This window comes from Cebus imitator, unplaced genomic scaffold (genome assembly GCF_001604975.1).
Source record: "Cebus imitator isolate Cc_AM_T3 unplaced genomic scaffold, Cebus_imitator-1.0 Scaffold33, whole genome shotgun sequence".
NCBI lineage: Eukaryota > Metazoa > Chordata > Mammalia > Primates > Cebidae > Cebus > Cebus imitator.
In genome coordinates this window covers 7,078,000-7,098,813 of record NW_016107348.1, presented here as the reverse complement: position 1 = coordinate 7,098,813, position 20,814 = coordinate 7,078,000, and the positions used below count along the sequence as shown (strand labels likewise).

At 36.5% G+C, this 20,814-nt stretch overlaps 2 protein-coding genes across 4 annotated transcripts in view; one reads left to right on the top strand and one right to left on the bottom strand.

Moving 5' to 3' along the window:
- Positions 1-12,104, bottom strand: part of ODR4 (odr-4 GPCR localization factor homolog) — a 43,934-nt gene extending 31,830 nt beyond the window's left edge. For 2 of the 3 annotated variants that reach the window (XM_017524405.2, XM_037737083.1), the window contains exons 1-5: positions 11,840-12,104; positions 8,566-8,686; positions 4,834-4,968; positions 2,220-2,315; positions 169-275 (exon numbers count right to left, since the gene is read on the bottom strand). In XM_017524405.2, coding sequence (XP_017379894.1) covers positions 169-275; positions 2,220-2,315; positions 4,834-4,968; positions 8,566-8,664 — 437 coding nt within the window. In that variant the 5' untranslated portion in view covers positions 8,665-8,686; positions 11,840-12,104. Of the gene's footprint in view, positions 1-168; positions 276-2,219; positions 2,316-4,833; positions 4,969-8,565; positions 8,687-11,839 lie in introns of those variants that run through there. The other variant, XM_017524406.2, reaches the window with a different exon arrangement.
- TPR (translocated promoter region, nuclear basket protein) overlaps positions 12,064-20,814 on the top strand; it is a 61,373-nt gene continuing 52,622 nt past the window's right edge. The window contains exons 1-5 of the mRNA XM_017524533.2: positions 12,064-12,255; positions 12,638-12,946; positions 14,345-14,449; positions 16,674-16,747; positions 19,716-19,812. Of these exons, the coding sequence (XP_017380022.1) occupies positions 12,186-12,255; positions 12,638-12,946; positions 14,345-14,449; positions 16,674-16,747; positions 19,716-19,812 (655 nt within the window). The 5' untranslated portion in view covers positions 12,064-12,185. The remainder of the gene's footprint in view (positions 12,256-12,637; positions 12,947-14,344; positions 14,450-16,673; positions 16,748-19,715; positions 19,813-20,814) is intronic.

Below are 20,814 nucleotides of genomic sequence, written 5' to 3'. Positions count from 1 at the left end.
TGCTATTATTATTATTGGTAGCTCTAGTTCCATGTTATTTACAGAAAAATTTTACAAAACTATGACTATTTTTTAGATGATGATTTAAATAAATAGTGAAAAAACCTTGCAGGAACACTATTTTGGTACTTTGTACTTTTAAACCATAAACAACTGAATAAAAGATACTTTTTTGTAGAAGCACAAATGTGAAGTGTCACTCGTTCTGAGACCTCCTCCTCTGTGAAATTCCACAATCTCTTTCTATTTATAGACTTTCCCACAGCAAACATTAGCTGAAAAAGGGAAAAACACATATCAATTGAATACAAAATGAAAAAAAAAGTGAGTGTTAAAATAGGTAATTTTAATGTCCCCTACTCTCATCTAGCTTTAAAATTTCACAGCTGGGACTACAGGCATGTGCCACCACCAATTTTTCTTTTCTTCAAATTAAAGACTGGAACTAATTATTAACCTTTTTGAATTCCCTTTTTTAGGAATTTATAAAAAATTGGGTTTAAATAGAAAAATGTAATTCACTGTCATTAGTGACTAACTGTACATGAAAAATTAATTTGGAGCAAGTAGACTTTACATAAACTATAGAATAGAGACTTTAATTAAAGTGAGAAATGACCAGTGATTTTAATGAAAGAAATCGAGCATCTCACTCATTTAGCATTTCTTATTTAAATATCACAAAAGACTTAAGGCAATATACAAAGACAGATAAAATATAGTAATAACATACATTAAAAGTTAAAAAAGTAGAATAGTGACATAAATTTGTGTCAGAAATGAGAACTGTAAAAATGCATATAAAAATGCATATAAGGGGTGGTAATATATTTGGCTCTAAGCTTTCTAATAATAATATGCAGAGATGAATCTAACCTGTAACCTAATTCACATGGCCTGTAAGCTGAAAACAAACAATAATCAGAAGAGGCACAACTTTCTTCATAATACAAAAAGAAATTTCTTCCAGAAACACAGTATTAATGTAATATAATGAATAAAGTTCTTCACAATAATTGGTGACACTGACAAGTTTTATAAGGCTGATTTTTATAGTGTTTGCCAATGTAAGCCAATGGAAACAGATAACTGAAAGTCAGTAATTTCAGAGATAAAGCATTTCTATATGCTTCTTAGGAACAAAAGATACAAAAGCAAAAGGAAAGTGGACCTGGCTGTATCTCTAGCACCAGGCCCACATTCACCCAGCTCAAGTCAGCACCAGTCACAAAAGGGTGCACAATCAATGCTAGTAATATTAAATACGCATAGGTTTAGGTTAAAGTTCAAAATGCCAAAAGAAATGAACAATTGTGAAAGAGGCAAATTTATTTAAGATGGAAAAATTGGCAAAGGGTTAAACAATTTAATAGGGAGGAAAATATCTCCATTTTCTTCCCTTACTCCTTTAGGTGCAAACATCAAAGTCTTGAGACTGGGACATCTGACAGGAGAGGTTACAAGACTGAAAAAATCTGTAACATCTGAAGTTCTCAGCTGCACACTTTTTTTTTTTTTTTTTACCTAAAAAACGTTTTTTTCTGGGATAGTTTGGGGTTTTATACTTCTCAAGATTATAAGATCCTCTCTCTCGGGGTATGAAATACGCTTCAAAAAGTTTACGTGGATCATGAATGCTAAAAGAGATGAGAGCTGGCTACACAGAGTTTACCTTAGGGTTGGGTTTACGGGAAAACAGCTTGTGGACCTTCATATTTTAGATCATGTTACCCAAATCTCTGGCGCAGTAATTAAGCCAAAAACACAGGAGATTCCTGACAGATACTGTGTCCAGGAATAATCTGATTGTTTCTTTATGTTTCACTCTTAGGATCTTGGGAGAATTGAAAAGACAAAAGAATTTCAGTACCTATTAATTTCCTGTAACAATCACTAGGTACTACGTGGAAGGTGTGGCAGAATACTGCTATTGCACAAGAAAAACGGTGAAAGCATTCTAACTTGTTTCCTAATCGTCAAAAATTATCTCTAAAATAAAGACTATTTTAAAATACGTAGTTTTGATTAAAAACATAAACATTTATTACACTTAAGATATCCAAGCAATTGAGTGAAAAAAGCTCTTTCAGTGTAACCCCAGCAAAAAGAATTATGGAAAACGGATCTTAATATGCTTAGAATTATTATATATACTCATAATCAATAAAAATAACATATAACTCTAATTTTATTAAGAATTTTTTAAATATCACACTTACTCTACGCAGGGCATTTTGAAAATCATTTGCCAGTTCTAAAGTAGTAATAATAAATACTCCAAGAACTAAAAGTCCTCCTGGTAGCATTCTGGATACCTAAAAATAGAAATAAAGTATTAGCTAACAGAAGCATTTGGCATTATATGCAATCCTTTCTGTTTGAGAAACTAAGTGTCTTCCTGGAGTGTCCTTAGCTTTTCACCTTAAAACTACTTTATAAATAAAATTATCTGATAATAACATCCTTTAGCTACATAAATAAATAAACCCCTTTCTCAGGAGATCAAAGACTAAAATATTTTTTTCAACAGCCTCTCACCAGCAGCTAAATGTCTCACCTCTACTGGATACTTCAAAGGCAGCTTGAGGAAGCTGCCTTCTCTAATCCTTTGACCTCTGAACCTCACAAGGCTTCAGTGTAGTTCTGCCATGGACTATCACACAGCCTTATGTTATAGTTATCTGTGAACCCTACCAATTGGTCAGGGAGCTCCTTAAGGAAACAACAAGTAATTCTACCTTTGTATCCCTATTTTTAGCAGCATACTAGATCTGAAATTTGAACAGAGGGAGTCTGACTTGAAAATCCATTACTTTCTATTGCGTAGATCTACCTCAAATTTTTAAACCCATTTACTGGCATTGGGCATTTATGTTATATCTAATTTTACCTTAAAATAATATTGATTAAAAATCCTAGTACATCTTTCTGCATTCATGGGATTATTTGTTTAGGACAAATCCCTTGAGGTGGACAAGTAGGTTAAGAAGTTACACACATTTAGATTTTTGATACATATTACCACGATATCTCCATATCTGTATTTCCCTTCACACGATTGTGGCCAGTTCTTAATACCACATGGGCATTTTTCTACCATCTATACTCAGAAATTAGAGTGCTTCAGTCAGCTTTCGTTTATTTAATGTATAAACAATCAATCCAGAGTAGAGTCTTAGAAAATTAGATACCATACTTTAATCCTTAATCTACTTGCATTATGTCTGCTGGTGGTTTCTTCTGATTTAATAAATTCTACTTACTATAGTAATGCAATTCTAACAAAGTTTTCATATTTACCACAGGGAGCCTGCATATGTTTTCAAAATCACCAATGTAAAAAATTAACCATTTCTTAGGAGATGGCGGTGAAGGCAAGAAAGGCGAAAAAAAGTAAAATTAACCTTTTCTTTCTAGAGGTTAAAGGTTAAGCTAATTCACCATATAAATTCATTCATATTCTCTCTCTCTCTCTCTCTCTCTCTCTGTGTGTGTGTGTGTGTCTCATATATAACTTTATGAGAGACCAAAAGCAAAATTAGAGTAGAAAGTTATTTACAAACCATTGGGAATTTAACTTTACAATACTTGATATTTTCTTTAGAAGACAGCTGCTATAGCTTGCAAGTTTGTCCCCTTAAACATCATGCTGAAATGTGAACCCAAGAGGGGCCTAATGGAAGGTGTTTGGGTCATGGAGCAGATCCCTCATTAATGGTTTGGTTCCATCCCCTCAGCAATGAATGAGTTCTTGCTGTATTTGTTTCCAGGAGAGCTGGTTGTTAAAAAAGCCTGGTACCTCACACCACCTTGCTTCCTCTCTGGCCATATGATCTCTATACACCAGCTCCACTTTGCCTTCTGACACGAATAGAAGCAGCCTGAGGCTTTCACCAGATGTCCAATCTTACACCCAGCAGACTCATGAGCCAAACAGGCCTTTTTTCTTTATAAATTACTCAGTCTTAGGTATTCCTTAATAGCAACACAAATGGACTAAAACAATAATAATTAAATATTTCTTGAATTTCTTTTTGTTTGTTTTTTTGAGACAGAGTCTCACTCTATCACCCAGGCCTGCCTTAGCCTCCCAAGTAGCTGGGATTATAGGCACCCGCCACCATATATGGCTAATGTTTTGCATTTTTAATAGAGACAGGGTTTCACCATGTAGGCCAGACTGGTCTCAAACTCCTGACCTCAGGTGATTCAACCGCCTTGGCCTCCCAAAGTGCTGGGATTACAGGTGGGATTTCTTTTTAACTATATACTGTCCCATAATTACAAACACAGACACAGAGATTTGTCCACGTATATATGTTTACATACACAGAAACACATGTCTGAGTTTAAAATATTTAAAGTTGATTTGAAGGAAAAAAATTATTTCTTAAAAAAAAAAAAAATCCCTTTTCTTAAAAAAAAACAAAATGGGATACATGCACAGAATGCACAAGTTTGTCACATGGGCATACATGTGCCATGATGGTTAGCTGCATCTATTAACTCATCTTCTAAGTTCCCTTCCCTCACCCCCCACCCTGGAAAAGAAAATAATTCTATTTTTACCCTATTCTAACATTCTTTATTAGATGATATATAATTCATTCAATAAATACTTGTAAGTGAATTAATTTAGTCATTATTCCCATTCACCCATCCCAAATCTGTTTCTTCCTCAGGTAATGCCAACACTATCCTCCTAGACACCCAGGCTAAAAATCTCAGTCATCTTTAGCTGCTCTCTCCCTATGTCTCTTCTTCTTACTCAGTCGCTAAATCTTCTTGACTCCAGCTCTTTTTTGAAATAAAACTTAAGAAAAATAAGATAACCTGGTAGGCATGTTCTGCGGCCCATTCTTCATCCAAGTTATCCAACTTAGCTTTGGGATGTTTGAGGTTCTCACTTTGTTCCTCTTTGGGTGGCGTTCTAGTGGCAAGAATCACATAATCCTTTTGTGAAGAACACTTCAAAAATGAAATATAAAAGCTTGTTAGGGTGATACCTGACTCCTCACTCTGATAAGAGCAATACCTGATTCCTTAGCTCTTATGACATACACAAACTGAGTAATATTTGGAACAAATTAAATCATTAATACCCATATTATAGTGGAAACTGGGGGGAAGCTATTTTTCTAGGATGGCCTTACAACCTTTCCCTCACATGTTGTTTATCTTTTTTCTTTTTTTTTTTGAGATGAGGTTTTGCTCTTGTTGCCCAGGCTGGAGTGCAGTGATGTGATCTTGGCTCACCACAACCTCTGCCTTCCAGGTTCAAACGATTCTTCAGCCTCCCAAGTAGCTGGGATTACAGGTGCCTGCCACCACGCTCAGCTAATTTTTGTATTTTTTTTTCCATTTATTTTATTGCATTTTAGGTTTTGGGGTACATGTGAAGAACATGCAAGATTGTTGCATAGGTACATACGTGGCAGTGTGATTTGCTGCCTTCCTCCCCATCACCTACATCTGGCATCTCTCCCCTTGCTATCTCTCCCCAGCTCCCCACCCTCCACTGTCCCTCCCCTATTTCCCCCCGACTGAACCCAGTGTGTGGTGCTCCCCTCCCTGTGTCCATGTGTTCTCATTGTTCAGGTTTCACCATGTGGCCAGGCTGGTTTGGAACTCCTGACTTTGTGATCTGCTTGCCTCAGCCTCCCAAAGTGCTGGGATTACAGGGGTGAGCCACGGTGCCCGGCCTTATCTTTTAACATATTTAATATCACCTTCTCATTTATTTGGACAACCCAAATGTAAATCACGGAGTGGTCCCTAAAAATGGTTTACTGGATGAGTGAATGAATTATATTAACTAAAAAGCAATATGCTTACTCAGTTTTCTAATTATATTTGTTTCATAAATTATTCGAACAGATTGGATGTTTAACAAACATAAAATATCAGTAAAATTAAATAACAAGTGACCTTTTATATCTTATTTTAACTGAAATGATGACAGTGGGGAACTTCCATATAAATTTCCACAGAATAACAAAGGGGATTTGGGACACAATTCAAAGTGATACCAGACTCTACGTTCTTCAAGGGGGTTATTTGCACGCTCTCTCTTTCTCTGTCTCTGTGTGTGTGTGTGTGTGTGTGTGTGTAATGCCCAGGCTGGAGATCATAGCTCACTGTAACCTTGAACTCCTGGGCTCAAGCAAACCTCCCAAGTAGTCTCCTAAGTGGCTAGGACTATAGGCTCAAACAACCAGCCACAGCACCTGGCTAATTTTTTCTTTTTCTTTCTTTTTTTTTTAACTTTTTGTAGAGACAGGGTTTTGCTGTGTTTCCCAGGCTAGTGTCAAACTCCCAGCCTCAAGCAATCCTCCCACCTCAGCCTCCCAAAGTGTTGAGATTACAGGCATGAGCCATGACACCCAGTCTGTTCTTCAGTTGTAACAGTAGTTAGATAGTAACCAAAGGTGGGAGATCTAAAAAGAAATGCAGGGAACATTTAATAGCTCAGTTCACTAGAGTGAAAGCTTCCTATAAAAAAGAGTGAAAATAAGGCTTATAATACAAGTTAGCATGGTATCATCCTCACACATGACCTGAAACTCTGATCATTAGAATCATCTTGGGATAGAAAATAAAAGAAGACTAATTATTCCTACAAGTTATTTTCAGGAAGTTACATTCAAATAAACAGGAAAAAAAGATAGGCCTTGATTAAGAAGACTCCCCCTTTTTTCATAAAATGTACAATTTGGAAAAGAAAAAGAAACTGACAGAGACCAGGAAACAGGTAAGCTTAAGTGGAAGGAGAAGAAAAAGCAATAAACTCTGGAAGAAAGGGGAAGAAAAAGAACATAGAATACTGAAAGGAATGAAAAGGCAGCATAAAGATAGATGGAAGGAAGATCCTAAATCATGAGACACTCATTTGTAAGACGGCAGTTTTTGCTGAGCTTTGGAAACAACCTTGATCCAGTTAAGACAAATTTAGAACAGGGTCTTTCTCTTTGACTTTTTATCTCTACTGATCATATCTTTCTCTAAGACCTTTCTTCCCTTAAATAGTTTAAACAAAGAGAAGGAAAAAAACTTAAATAGAAAACTCCTAACAGAAAGAGTTTAGCACATTACATCCTAAGTAACCTGAATCAAAAAGAAATTCACACTGTTCTCAAGAAAGGCAGTCTGGCTATCTCATGAGAGGCCTCACAGGGTGGTACTACCTGCTTGAACCGTGTATATTTGCCAACTGTCTTGCAAACTAAGAAATCTGATTTATAAAAATTCTGAAAATGAGCCTGTCTTTTCATGGCTAGACTGACATTAACTAAGTTCATTAGGAATGATGTAGGAAACTAAAATGCCATGAAGGCATCTGAACACATGAGTCCTCTGGACAGTGTTTTCTTTATAAATAGATAAAACATGGGGCATCAAATTATAAAATAAAGTAGCTTGGGAATATTGATAAAATCAGAATAAGAAAAGTTAATTATGCAATTTGAAGATTCTAAGGCATTAGGCAAAGATATCTAGAAAGAAAGTTTTCCTACTAAGAGGTTTAGTTCCTTTTTTGTTTTTTGCTTTGTACTGCTGACTAGTCCCTCCTGCTGATGAATAGGTTCTTCCTTCACTCATAATAAATCAGTGGCTGTTTATGCATTTTAAAATAAGTATCTGAATCTCTGTTCCATTTTGCCTTGATTTTTAAGACTTAGCTCTAAGAGGATAATAGAATTTGTCTAAATTCCAAATTTTCCCCAATCCCTTTCCCTCCCTATTGATCCAACATTAAAAAAAAATAAATAAAATGGGTACTATAGCATATAACAAAAATATGACCGCTGCTGCTGTAAGTCTGGGGTAAGACAAGACAAACTAGAATGGAAATAAAACTTTCAAAAGCTCCTTTTGTAAAGAATTAGACAACCAGAAATTAGAAAGATGAGAAGGGAGTACAAAACACTTTGAAAAGATAACAAAATGTAAATAATCTGGTCAATAAACATTCTTTTTTTTTTTTTTTTTTTTTCTTTTTTTTGGACGGAGTTTCGCTCTTGTTACCCAGGCTGGAGTGCAATGGCACGATCTCGGCTCACCACAACCTCCGTCTCCTGGGTTCAGGCAATTCTCCTGCCTCAGCCTCCTGAGTAGCTGGGATTACAGGCATGTGCCACCACGCCCAGCTAATTTTTTGTATTTTTTAGTAGAGACGGGGTTTCACCATGTTGACCAGGATGGTCTCGATCTCTTGACCTCGTGATCCGCCCGCCTCGGCCTCCCAAAGTGCTGGGATTACAGGCTTGAGCCACCGCGCCCGGCCGTCAATAAACATTCTAATTCTGAAGTTTCCACCTTATAAATTACTTTTACATGGTCAAAGGGGAAGGTGTCCTGACTTCAGCAAACCCGGGCTAGGTCCATCTATTTTTCCATGTTTCCTTAAAGATCTACTATAAAATTACTTCTACAAGCCTTCCTTCCATCCTCCAACCTTGAGTTTGTTATTAAATAGCATCTTTTAACTTTAAATAAACAGGTAATTTGTTTTAATAAATTACAGAGTAATTATTTAGTAATAAATGCAGAGTAAAAGATACATACCTGTCCTATTAAAAGGCCAGAGACAAAAGCCTTTCCTTGGAGATTTATGTTTGAAAGATACTGGCCCACAGTCTCTTCTACAATGTAGGTTCTTCCCATTTTGAGGAACTAAATTAATCTCCTATATTACAAGAAAAAAAAGATACAGCATTTTTAGGTAAAATATCATTTGCAATGTTTTTATCATGGGAGTACGACAGCAAGAGAAGTGGTACTATCCTGATGCTGTCACATGCCTTGTAGCAAATGCTTATTACATAGGGCATTCCATCTTGCAAAGTTCAGATGCAGTTCCAGAGCTCTTCTCAAAACAGTGCAGCAGGAAACAACCACAATCAACCAGAGCTGACATGAGAGTTCAAACCTTTTTCTCATTCCTGGGATAAGGGAGGGGATACTAAACTAGCAAGCAACATACCAGATTTCTTATTTTAGATCTACTCCTTAGTTGTATTATCTCTGATAATCTATTGCTAAGTCTCAGTGTTCTCATTGCTTAAACAGTAAACATGAATTTCTGAATAGCTCATTGGGAGGCAGAAAGAATCAAATTCATTTACTTGATAAGCATATACGAAAGAACTATACTATTTGCTTAGAAACTATGCTGAGTGGGATAACACAAAGATGAGCACCATGATCTCTGTCCTTGAGCAATACATACTACAGCAAGAGTTAAGTAAATAAACAGCAATACAATTAACAACAAACACTTATATAGCTTCTAGTTTGTACAAGGCATTATTGTAAGTACTTTACATGTAATATTAATAAATCACAAAACCCCTGGAAGTAGGTACTATTATTACAATCATCCTTTAATAGATGAAGAAACTGAAATGAGAGAAGTTGATTAAATAACTTGCCAAAGTGACAAAGCTGGTTAAGTGGCAAAGGACGGATTTAAACTCAGATACTCTGGCTCCAGAATTCATGTTTTTCAACACCATACTCATAATGAGGAATAGAAACCAGTCCCTCAATTAAATCATTACTAAGCGTACCTCTTATTCTGCTTTCTCTCTGGTTTGTGGATGGGAATCAGTATATTCAATTCTCTCTATTGGCTTATGATCCTTTGATTTGCATTTCTGTAGCTTACAACCAAAGATATTGAATAAAAGAGTTAGGCAATATAATAAATGTTTAAATCAAGGAACTCATAAGCAGTGAGGATGAAAATGTAAAAGAGATGATATCCAAAAGAGCTGTAAAACAAACAGAGACTGCAGGAACACAGTTGCAGTATTTTGAACACGGCAATTTAGGAATAATCATCATTTGGGTTTGGTAAAAATGTGAATCTTATTCAGTACCACAAAGCTAAGGCTACTAGAGATATGCAAAACCATCTTGTGACTGACAGATGTACTGGTATCAGACAGATCTGATTTTTGCATTTTAAAACTAAACCCCAGAGTATGGATTGAGTTTGAAATGTCCTATTGGATGCTGTTTAATTATTGTTTCAAAGAGCTTGTTCAGTTTTCTCTCAAAATACATTAATTTCTTCCTAGCTCTTTTTTGACAACAGTACATGTGAATCAGATCTGCACATCATGTTTTAGAGACGAAGTCTAGGAATGCTTGTCTAAATATCATTGATGCCTCTATGAAGTTAAGGGCTTTTAACCTTTAGTAATGCCTTCAGGTATGCATTTCTATGTATTCACTTTCCTCTACTTCGGCATGTTATACTTCTTTTCCTTGTGCTCTAATAATTTTTAATTCTTGCAACAAATAGAAGTAATTCCAAAGTTATTATATTTAACCTTCTAACCTTATTTCTTCTAGGGTGTCACCTTGTAGCCATATTAATGTGTAAAAAACTGAATGCAATAATGAGATGAAAATCTATTCAATTATGAAACCTGATAGAATGTCCGATAAATTTTTCTTTAGTGCTCTTCAAAATTTTTAAATGTAGTCAACCAAACTTTATAAAAGGTAATACTAAAAATGTATGTAGTCAGTTTTTTGTATCTGTGGTCTCTACGTCAATGTATTCAACCAACCACAGATTTTAATTTTTTTAAAAAAAAATATGATTGCATTTGTACTGTTAGTGTAAAGATGTTTCTTCTTGTCATGATTCCCTAAACAATATAACAACTATAGCATTTACATTGTGTTAGGTATTGTATGTAACTTAGAGATGATTTAAGGTATGCAAATGCTATAACATTTAATATAAGGAAGTAGAGCATCCACAGATTTCCATGAGGATGGACGGGTGAGGGTCCTGGAACCAATGGCCCATGGATACCAAGGGACAACTGTATCTTGCCTTGCACGGTCATAATTTTCTAGAAATGTTGTATATCAGTCAAAGCCTTTGTGGTCCAAGCACTGTGACTCAAACAACTCAACCTTCCTGGACTTCGGTTTTCTAATCTATGAAATAAAGAATTTGGATCCTAGCAGATCTGAAAACCTATCTAATTTTAGGATTCTGTGAATCTAAGTACAGAAAATCCACATTTCCCAAATGACAGATCATCAGTATGATAATATTGTGGGCCTAGGACATACCATAATACCCATATACCAGCAACTTTACGGTGCTTACCTAAAAAATATTTTTTGGGAAAAATCAATCTTAAGCTCTGTTGTTGATTTATTTTTTCTTAGTTATTACAAAATACCATAAAATGCTTCCATTTATATTTCTTAGCCTCGCATGATTCAAAAGTAAGAACTAGAGAAAAAGAGAATAAATTTCACATAAGAACTAAATCACCAAATCACAGAAGACCCACGACTGTGGGAACTGCAGAGAGAACGACATTGGGAATGCATTATTTACAATCAATAATTTAATAAACTCTTTCGGAAGAGTAATTAAACACGAAACAATCTACGGATTGAGCTTTAAATTTACAGAATTATGATCTGGAACCGTACAAGTTGTTACTGAAGCAATTAAGAATATGTTTAAAAACTTCAGTTATGACAGTTTTCCATCTTAAAAGCAGTATGTTAGGTAACAGTTTCTGCAACGAAAACATAGGCTACACTCAAAGTGCAACTGGTTTAATTCTCAAGAATTAACCCGGCTCCTTAAATTCCTGTTCAACCACTCAGTATCACCTCCTCACCGCCAAAAACGTACGCCGTTTCACACAAGGTAAGTTCGTCAGAAGCGTATGCCGGAGTGACTGTCCACGTTTCCAACACTCTGTCCCTTCCTTTTTCTCTTGAAAAGGGAGCTGTGTGCTCCAGTGCACGCGCGCGCGCACACACACACACACGTATTACACTCAGGCTGACTTACCTGTTTTCAGAATGTGCACTCGTAGCAGACAATATACGTCGGACTGTCTGTTCGCCGGAGATGGGGGTTCAGGTGCAAGTACCAGCCTCTGGCGGCCAGATTCCTTCTGCTCTCAGTTCAGTGCCAGTTAATTCATCAGAAAGCGACCTACTTCCCACACCTCACTTCCCACTCCAAAGCCAGGGTCTCGGGAGTCAGGTGGCGCAGACTGATGACGTACAACGCCCCCCTCCCTTCACCGCAGAGCCTCAGCCAAAGCGACTGCGGTCGCCACCCCGCCCCCTTCTGGGCGCCATTAAGAGCGTGGCGGTAGCCCGGAGCCTGCCGTCCGGCCCTGCCGGGACCGATGCCCTCTAGTGGCTCAGTGTCTAGAAGCCGCCCAAGAGGACGACCCATGGCATCCCGGGGCTTTGACGGTAAGGTCACCAGCTCCTCAGGGAGGACCGTGGGGTGACCAGTACGTATGTGGCGCCACCGCGCGGACAGCGGTTGAGCGGCAGAGATAGGAGAGCTGGGGGGCGGGGGAGCGCGGAGATAAGCGGAAACGGAAAGGGCAGTGCGGAATTGGGCTCACGGTGGGGAGTGAGAAAAACACTACGTTTCCCAGAGGCCTGCAACGCCTGAAGTGGGTGGAGCTGGAAGCCGGAAAATTGGGTGCGCGAGAGGATCAGAGGCCGCCTCTGAACTCGGAATCCCAGGGTGCGCAGCTTCCGAGGGCTGCGCGCGCACTTCGGGCGCGGGCGGGCTGGTGCTGTCGCTGAGGCGCCGCCGCCGCTGAGGCTGGACTCGATTTCCCAGGGTCCCGCCGCGGGAGTCTCCGGCGGGCTGGCGCGCGCGAGCCGCCGAGCGAGGTGATAGAGGCGGCGGCGCAGGCGTCTGGGTCCTCCTGGTCTCCGCCTTTCTTCTCCGCTTCTACCCCGTCAGCCACTGCCACTGGGGCTCCTGGCCCCGCCGACATGGCGGCGGTGTTGCAGCAAGTCCTGGAGCGCGCAGAGCTAAGCAAGCTGCCCAAGTCCGTCCAGAACAAACTTGAAAAGTTCCTTGCTGATCAGCAGTCCGAGATCGATGGCCTGAAGGGGCGGCACGAGAAATTTAAGGTGGAGAGCGGTAAGTGAGATGCTCTTTCCGCCCTTGGTTCCCGGCTCGACTCCCGCTCTTGGGTCCGATCTTCCCCCTAGCAAGTTGGAACTGGGTACGACGCTTTTAACCTCACTTCCTGGGCTCTGGATATCCTGAGCCTTCGCTTGCCTGCCCCTCACGGTTTGGTAAAAAGCCTTTTTTAAAACAAATCTGAATCTTGAGTTTAGTACCGTTTTCTTTGTAATCAGGCTAGGCTCCTATAGGGACGCTTAGCTTTGTCGAACAAACGGGAAGCAGACTTGCTAGAGCCTGCGAACCCATCTCTCTGAGCCTGGAGAACGTTACATGTTTCGTTGCATTTCAGCTGATAGTGACTCCGCCCTGTTTTCTAGTCACCTGCCTTCTAAGGCCTTTGCCAAGTTGACCACTCTGTGCACTTGTTCTTAGTGTGTGGTCGTCCTGTGGCCCCAGAACGAATTCGATGTTTATAAAAATGGACATTAGGTGCATAAGAGGACTGGAAACACAGTGAACATGCAGTACATAAGTCTAACATATCTGATTTGTCTCAAAAAGTTGGAGTTTGACAGAAAACATTAAAATTTTCTCGCAATTACCTGAAGTAGGTCTCTAAGTGTGAAAGTTACTAACAATAATGGCTTGAACATCCTTGAAAAAATATGAAGAATATAGTAATTACCATTAGTAAAATACAAACTTCCTGTTAATGTGTTTTGGTTTACCATTTGCTTGGGAAGGTTAATATTGTTCTTGCTATGTTGACTGGAAATTCTGAACAAATTTTTACTTCAAAAAAAGATGTAACTGTCAAGCAGAATTGACCTTGAAAATTAGTTCTCTGATCCCAGAGCTGAGTATAGTACATTGCATTCTATTTATTAACTTGCTCCGTAAATATTGAGTGTCTTACATGTTCCTGATACTATACTGAGCATGATATTCAATTCCTTCCCTTGGGAAGTTTACATATTTACTTTTACATAAATTTAGTAGTTTGATTCTTTCAAGTAATATCTTGACTGTTTTAAAAGAAGCCTTTTAAAACAAAGGAGTTTTTTTTGTCTAAACAATTTTTTCACGTTTAATAAATACTTTATGCTAAGTAGTTTACTGATGTCTGGGGAAAATACTAAGACAGATGAGGCATATTACCTGCCTTGAAGACATTCATTTGTAAAGCCCCTTTTAGGCCTTATTTTTATTTTTTGTCATGTAAGTCATTTGGAAATGCTACTAAGTCTCTTTCAGTGCTCAGTCTATCTTTACTCATTCTCTTACTTGGAGTGCAATTCTAATACTATATCTTACATTTTAAAATCAAGGTTATTAGAAATAAATACCAGTATTGACAATGTATGTACCTGTGTTTGATTTTCTTTTTTGTTTTTTGCTTGTCTGCTGCAGAACAACAGTATTTTGAGATAGAAAAGAGACTGTCCCACAGTCAAGAGAGACTTGTGAATGAAACCCGAGAGTGTCAGAGCTTGCGGCTTGAGCTAGAGAAACTCAGTAAGTATTTAATTCCTCTTTGTAGGTATTCTTGGAGTACTGAAATCTTCAAAGACTCCTTTATATACTTTGGAAACATTTACAGGCTAAATATGAAAATATTGATTAAGCATCACTGGTTTTTATTATTATGATATTTTGATTTTTCACTTAGTGGTAAAGGTTTTGTAAGAACACAAAACTTAATGTTCAGGATGCCTGGATTCTTATTCTGATTTTGCTGTTAAAAATGCTTTCACCACATGTAAATCTTAACAGTATCTGATTATTTTTTATATAATGGCTAGACGCACATGTCTGTGTACTTACACAGCTTTGTAAATCAAATGAGATAATATGTCTCGAAATCCTTTTAAAAAGGTGAAAGCATTATACAAATGAAGAATTAGAGAGTGGCTTGTTGTTATGAATCTAAGTGGTTTGAAGAATCGAAGCCTATTGCTTTTACTGTGTTTTAACTCTAATTTTTAGTAATTTTTATAAATGCGAATCTCAGGATATTTCCCTTTTAAGGCCTAGTTTCTATAAAAGATTGATAATCTCTTTCTTACTTTTCTTACATGATTAAGTCTTAGAAAGTTCACAAGATGTTAAAGATCCTGATATTTCTTAGGAGGATGGTATGTCCTGTGCTTTGATTCTCCCATCCAAGTTCTAACCAGGCCCAACCCTGCTTAGCTTCCAGGATCAGAAGATATGGGGTCTTCAGGGTGGTCTGACTGTAGATTGCTTCTGATTTCAGAAAGCAAACATCAGAACATTAGGAAAGATCTCCATAGAGGCATAATTATTATTATTTATTTATTTATTTGGGGACAGAGTCACACTCTGTTGCCCTGTTGCCCAGGCTGGAGTGCAGTGGTGCAGTCTTGGCTTACTGCAGCCTCTGCCTGTGTTCACGTGATTCTTGTGCCTCAGCCTCCTGAGTAGCTGGGATTACAGGCATGCACCACTAGGTCCAGCTAATTTTTGTGTTTTTAGTAGATACAGTGGTTTGCCCTCTTGGCCAGGCTGATCTTGAACTCCTAATCTCAAATGATTCTCCCACCTTGGCCTCCCAAAGTGTTGGGATTACAGGCGTGAGCCACCATGCTTGGCTGGCATAATTTAATTGATATTCAATATAGTTCAATTTTAATTTGATCAATGGAGAAGGAACACAGGAAGTTTGTAATCAAAGGAATGATTAAAATTGCAACTTTCCTTCTTAATGGGTCTGTGACCATGGACTATTTGTTTAGGTTATAACTTTTTTTGGCTACTTTGCCTAGGCATAATAAAAAGATCTACTTAGCAGTAGTGCTGAGCAGTTTCAGAAAAATGACTATGAATACAGCTTTTACGAGATCTGGGAGAAGAGAAAACTATAAGGATGAACCTAGAGATACATCAAATACCTTATTGTGGTATACTGTTTGTGTGTGTGTGTATGTGTATTCTGGATCAGTAAGTCTGGTCTGGAAAGCAGAAAATAATAGTAAAACAAAATAGAAAATTTGGGATTTGTTTTGCTTGAATAGTCCTCTTAAATAGAAGATTAGAATTAATTATAATGTATTTGCTCATTGAATTGCCAGCATATAGTAGAGATATGTTTTAGTGAAACACGGTTTCAAAATGATATTTTTTGGAAAATTTTCAAAAATTATATTCTTTCTAGTTAGCCTATGTTTAGAAGAGAAACTGTGTAAAGGAAAAGAGCCCATTTTGAGTGGAGATTGAGAGATAAGTGCGTTATCAAACATAATGCTTTTCTCTTTAAAGGCTCTCTTTAGAGTGATAAACAAGATAGGAATTGCAAATATTATTGTGATTTGCTAAATATACACATGTTATATACTTTAAATGCTATTTTCTCTCTTGATTCTATCTTTTTAACTCCTTTTTCTTATTGCTAAATACAGTTTGCTATTTCTTATGATAAATGCTAATCTAGAAAATGTTATTGAAAAATATAGGAATTACTAATTGCATATGACTTTTCCCATAAATGTTGGCTAGGATTATTGTGCATTTGATTTTGGAGACAGGACAGCATATTTAAAATTTTGGTCTAGAACACAGTAAATTTTGAATATATTCATGAATTTGGAATGTGATATACAATGCAGTCTTTCTGCGCTTCTGTTTTTTTCATTTTTAAAATGTGTAAGATTGACAGTTATGTAAAAACGCTCATTTTTTAAGTGAATGTGTATGTATGTGTAAAATTCTTTTTATCCAGATAGTCAACTGAAGACAGTAACTGAGAAAAACAAAGAACTTGAAATTGCTCAGGATCGCAATATCGCCATTCAGGTAAGAGATATGCCTGTGAATAAGCTAATTGTAAACATGTTATTTGAGGAAACTTTCTGTTCTGATTGTTTATTAGTTATTAGTCAATGGGAAGATGTAACTGATATCCTGTTAGGAGAAACTACCAACAAAAATATGTATATGTAAATTTTTTAATTGGATCTTATGTTTTATTGATAGATTGGACATTTCTTTTACTCAATAGAGATTATCTATTAAATGCTTACCGTATTCTGGGTATTATACCAAATGCTGTGATCCAGTTGAGGATTTGGGTGAATTCACATTGGTAATCATTTTCTTAGGGCAGTTTTATTTATAAGAATGACAGTTTGAATATGATTACAGGGATTACTGACCAGTTTGTTTAATTAAGTGGTCATACGCAGTTATTTTTTAACCAGATAGAACTTTATACTTTTCCCGTTGCTTTTTTAAAATTTGCATTTTATTTGGTATTAAAAGATAATTTCTTCAAATTTCTAAAAGGCAAAAAAAAATCTACTTCCAGAATCTGAATAGGAGCAAAAAAGCCTCACAATATACCTAGAAAGGCTTTGCAAGAAACATACTTAGGAAGAAAAATTCAGTACCCAAGAAAACTCAAATACTTTTCTGAAAACTATGAGAATATACCTTTATAAATGAAGATATTATGTATTTCTGGATGGAAATGCCTTCCAAATTAATGTGTTGGTAATACATTTTGAATCTTAACTCCAAGTCAAATAGCCAGAAACTTGTTAATGTAGGTCTAAAGATGATTGGGAAAATAACATAGTAATAGATGGGATGCTTCTAAAAAGAAGAAGTATCAATTTAAAAGTCTTTGCATAGCCACATATTTAAATATTTTATAAACCTATGGTTATTGAAACATTACAAGGCTGATATAAGAATCGGTACAGAGAATAAAAGGCAGTTCAGAAATAAAACCCAATACAGTGGATCTTAATCTTTTGGAAAGAAGGCAGAACTGTCACAAAATCTTTATAAATCTTATGAAAGCTGTGGATCTGTAGCCCAAGAAAATAGTGTACACACAGTCACGTAAAATTTTGCAGGAAGGTAAAAAACCTATGAAACAGCTTAAAAAAGTAATAAAATGTATTTAACTGCTTTGTAGCTGAAAAAAAGAAACTGAAAGCTTTTTTGGTAAGATCTAAGCAAGACTGGGATGCCCACTCCCCACTTCTGTTCAGTATAGTACAAGAAGTACTAGCAAGAGCAGTCAGACAAGAAAAGGAAATAAAATGCACCCAAGTTGGAAAGGAAGAAGTAAAATTATCTCTACTTAGAGATTGTATGAGTCTATATGTAAAGAATCTCAGAGATTCCACAAAAACCTGCTAGAGCTAATAAATGAATTTATACAGTTGCAGGGTACAAATGAATATTCAAAAATGTAGCAGCATTTCTATACAAAAACAATGACTTAGCTGAAAAATCAAGAAAACAATTTCATTAGAGTACCATCAAAAAACAACTTAGGAATAAATTTAACCTAGGAGGTGATAGACTTGTACTGAAAATGATATAACTGATGAAAGAAATTGAAAATGCAAATAATTGCAAAGATATCCTATATTCATAGATAGGAATTCATATTGCTAAATTGTCCATGCTATAAAAAACAATATATAGATTTAGCCTAATCCTGTCAGAGGGCATTCTTCACAGAAATAGAAAAAAAAAAAAAAAATTCTAAAATTTTGATGGAATCAGTTAAGAAATCCTGAATAACCAAAGCAATACTGAGCAAGAAAAACAAAGTTGGAGGCATCATACTTCATGATTTAGGCAACTGCTATAAAACTATAGTAATCCAAATAGTCTGGTACTGACATAAAAACAGAAACATGGACCAGTGGAATAGAATAGAGAGCTCAGAAATAAATCCAAACATATGATCAACCAGTTTCAACAAGGGTACCAAGAAGACACAATGGAGATGGGATCGTCTCCTCATTAATGGTGTTGGGAAAATGATTTCCACATGTGAAGAAATGAATGTTGGGTGCTTGTGTTACTTACATCATAACACCAAAATCAGCCCGAGATGGATAAAAGATTTGAATGGAAGACCTGAAGCCATAAAACTAAGAGAAGTGAACATAGGAGAAAGGTTCTTGACATTGGACTTGGTAATGATTTTTTTGGGTATCACATCAGTAGTTGAAGCTGCAAAAGGAAATAAGTGGAACTACATGAAACTAAAAAGCTTCTACATAGGAAACAAGAATATTAAAAGGCAACCTGCAGTTCTAGCATAGGTAGCTTGAGATTGGTATTTCTAACTCAGAAGCATATAAATTGCCCTTGTGTTGCTGGGAAGCAGTTTGACAAGTTTTTGGTGTTTGAGACAGAGTCTCGCTTTGCTGCCCAGGCTGGAGTGCAGTGGTGCACCTCTACCTCCTGGGCTCAAATGATTATCCCCCCTCAGCCTCCCAAAGTAGGTGGGACCAAGGCATGTGCCACCATGCCTGGCTATTTTTTCCTACTTGTAGAAACAGGGTTTCGCCATGTTGCCCATGCTGGTCTTGAACTCCTAGACTCAAATGATCTGCCCAGCTTGATCTCCCGAGGTGTTGTGATTACAGACATGAGCTACTACACCCCACTGACAAAATATGTTAAAGATTTCAAGTAATTCAATTTTTAGGAATCTTTTTGAAAAGTAATTTGAACTAGGTTGTAAATACAGTGATATCCTAAGTAATTAGAACATTTCTATGTGATTAAAAGGGACAGGAGAAAAAAATTCATAAGCCTTGTAAAAATGTTTTTAAAATCCAAAATTTAAATAGAAAAATTGGAATTATGGGTACTTTTTAACTTTCTGACGTATAAGTTATAAGAGAGCCAATCATTTAAACTGCAGCTGATATTAACTAAAGTGACAATTCTATGTTCACTTTCCTGTATTGCTCTACTTGCTTTTCTTATTTATTATTCCTTTATATGACAGAGCCAATTTACAAGAACAAAGGAAGAATTAGAAGCTGAGAAAAGAGACTTAATTAGAACCAATGAGAGACTATCTCAAGAACTTGAATACTTAACAGGTATGAAGAGTGCTTTTAAAAGCTCTATTGCTTTATTTTTCTTCTAATAGAACTAGGAGTTAATTATCAGTCCATTTCTGTTGCTGATTTTTTTTGTTATGGGCAAGTATAGAGTTCAGTGTAATGTCCTATTATTTTCCTACTCATTTATCTTTAAATCATTATCAGGTGTTTAAAGAAGTGTCTAGAAGGTACACAAATGAAAAACATCTCAAAGAAATGGTAATTTGGACCAAATTTTACATGCAAACATTTTTACTACAGTGCTATACATAATATCAAATTGGAAACAGTTTTGTTCGTTTGCAAAGGTTGAACTACTATTCTTCAATTTATATGGACATCCTTGCTATATAATAAGCATTCAATATAAGAACCTTTACTCAGCCTATATTTATAAACATACTGAAGGAGGCAGGAACATAAAATATATAAACATAAACTACAATATATAATACAGCTGATATAGTCAGGTGACCTTGACTCCGAAGCAGTTCATGTTAAGAAATTTCCTTTGGTTCTTTTTTTATGGCTTTTGAAAATTTTTATTTCTATAAAATAATTTTTGGATATTTGTGTTGTTATAAAATAATATTCCATTAGTTAAGTATACTTTTCCAGTCTCACAAGAGTTGTTTCAAAATATTTGTTGAGTGTGTTGATCAACAACTGGTAGTTCATCCAGTCGTCTTCTGTTTATTTCTCTGATTAGCTCTTGGATTTCTCCAGGGTCCGTATCTTGAAGCCCTTCATCCCACCTTTTTTGCCCTATCCACAATCTCTTTCATGATTTTGTTGATTGAGTCTGTTATAAATTTTGTGATTTCATGCACAACATCTGGACAGTTTTCTCCAACAGGAATTTACTATTTCAGACTTTATGGCTTTCATGACTTTCTGTAGCAACGATGGCCTCTTCAATTGTGTTATCCTTTCAAACTTTCGTGATATTTTCCCTGTTGGGGTTTGCATCCACAGTGTTAACTTTTTTTTTTTTTTTTT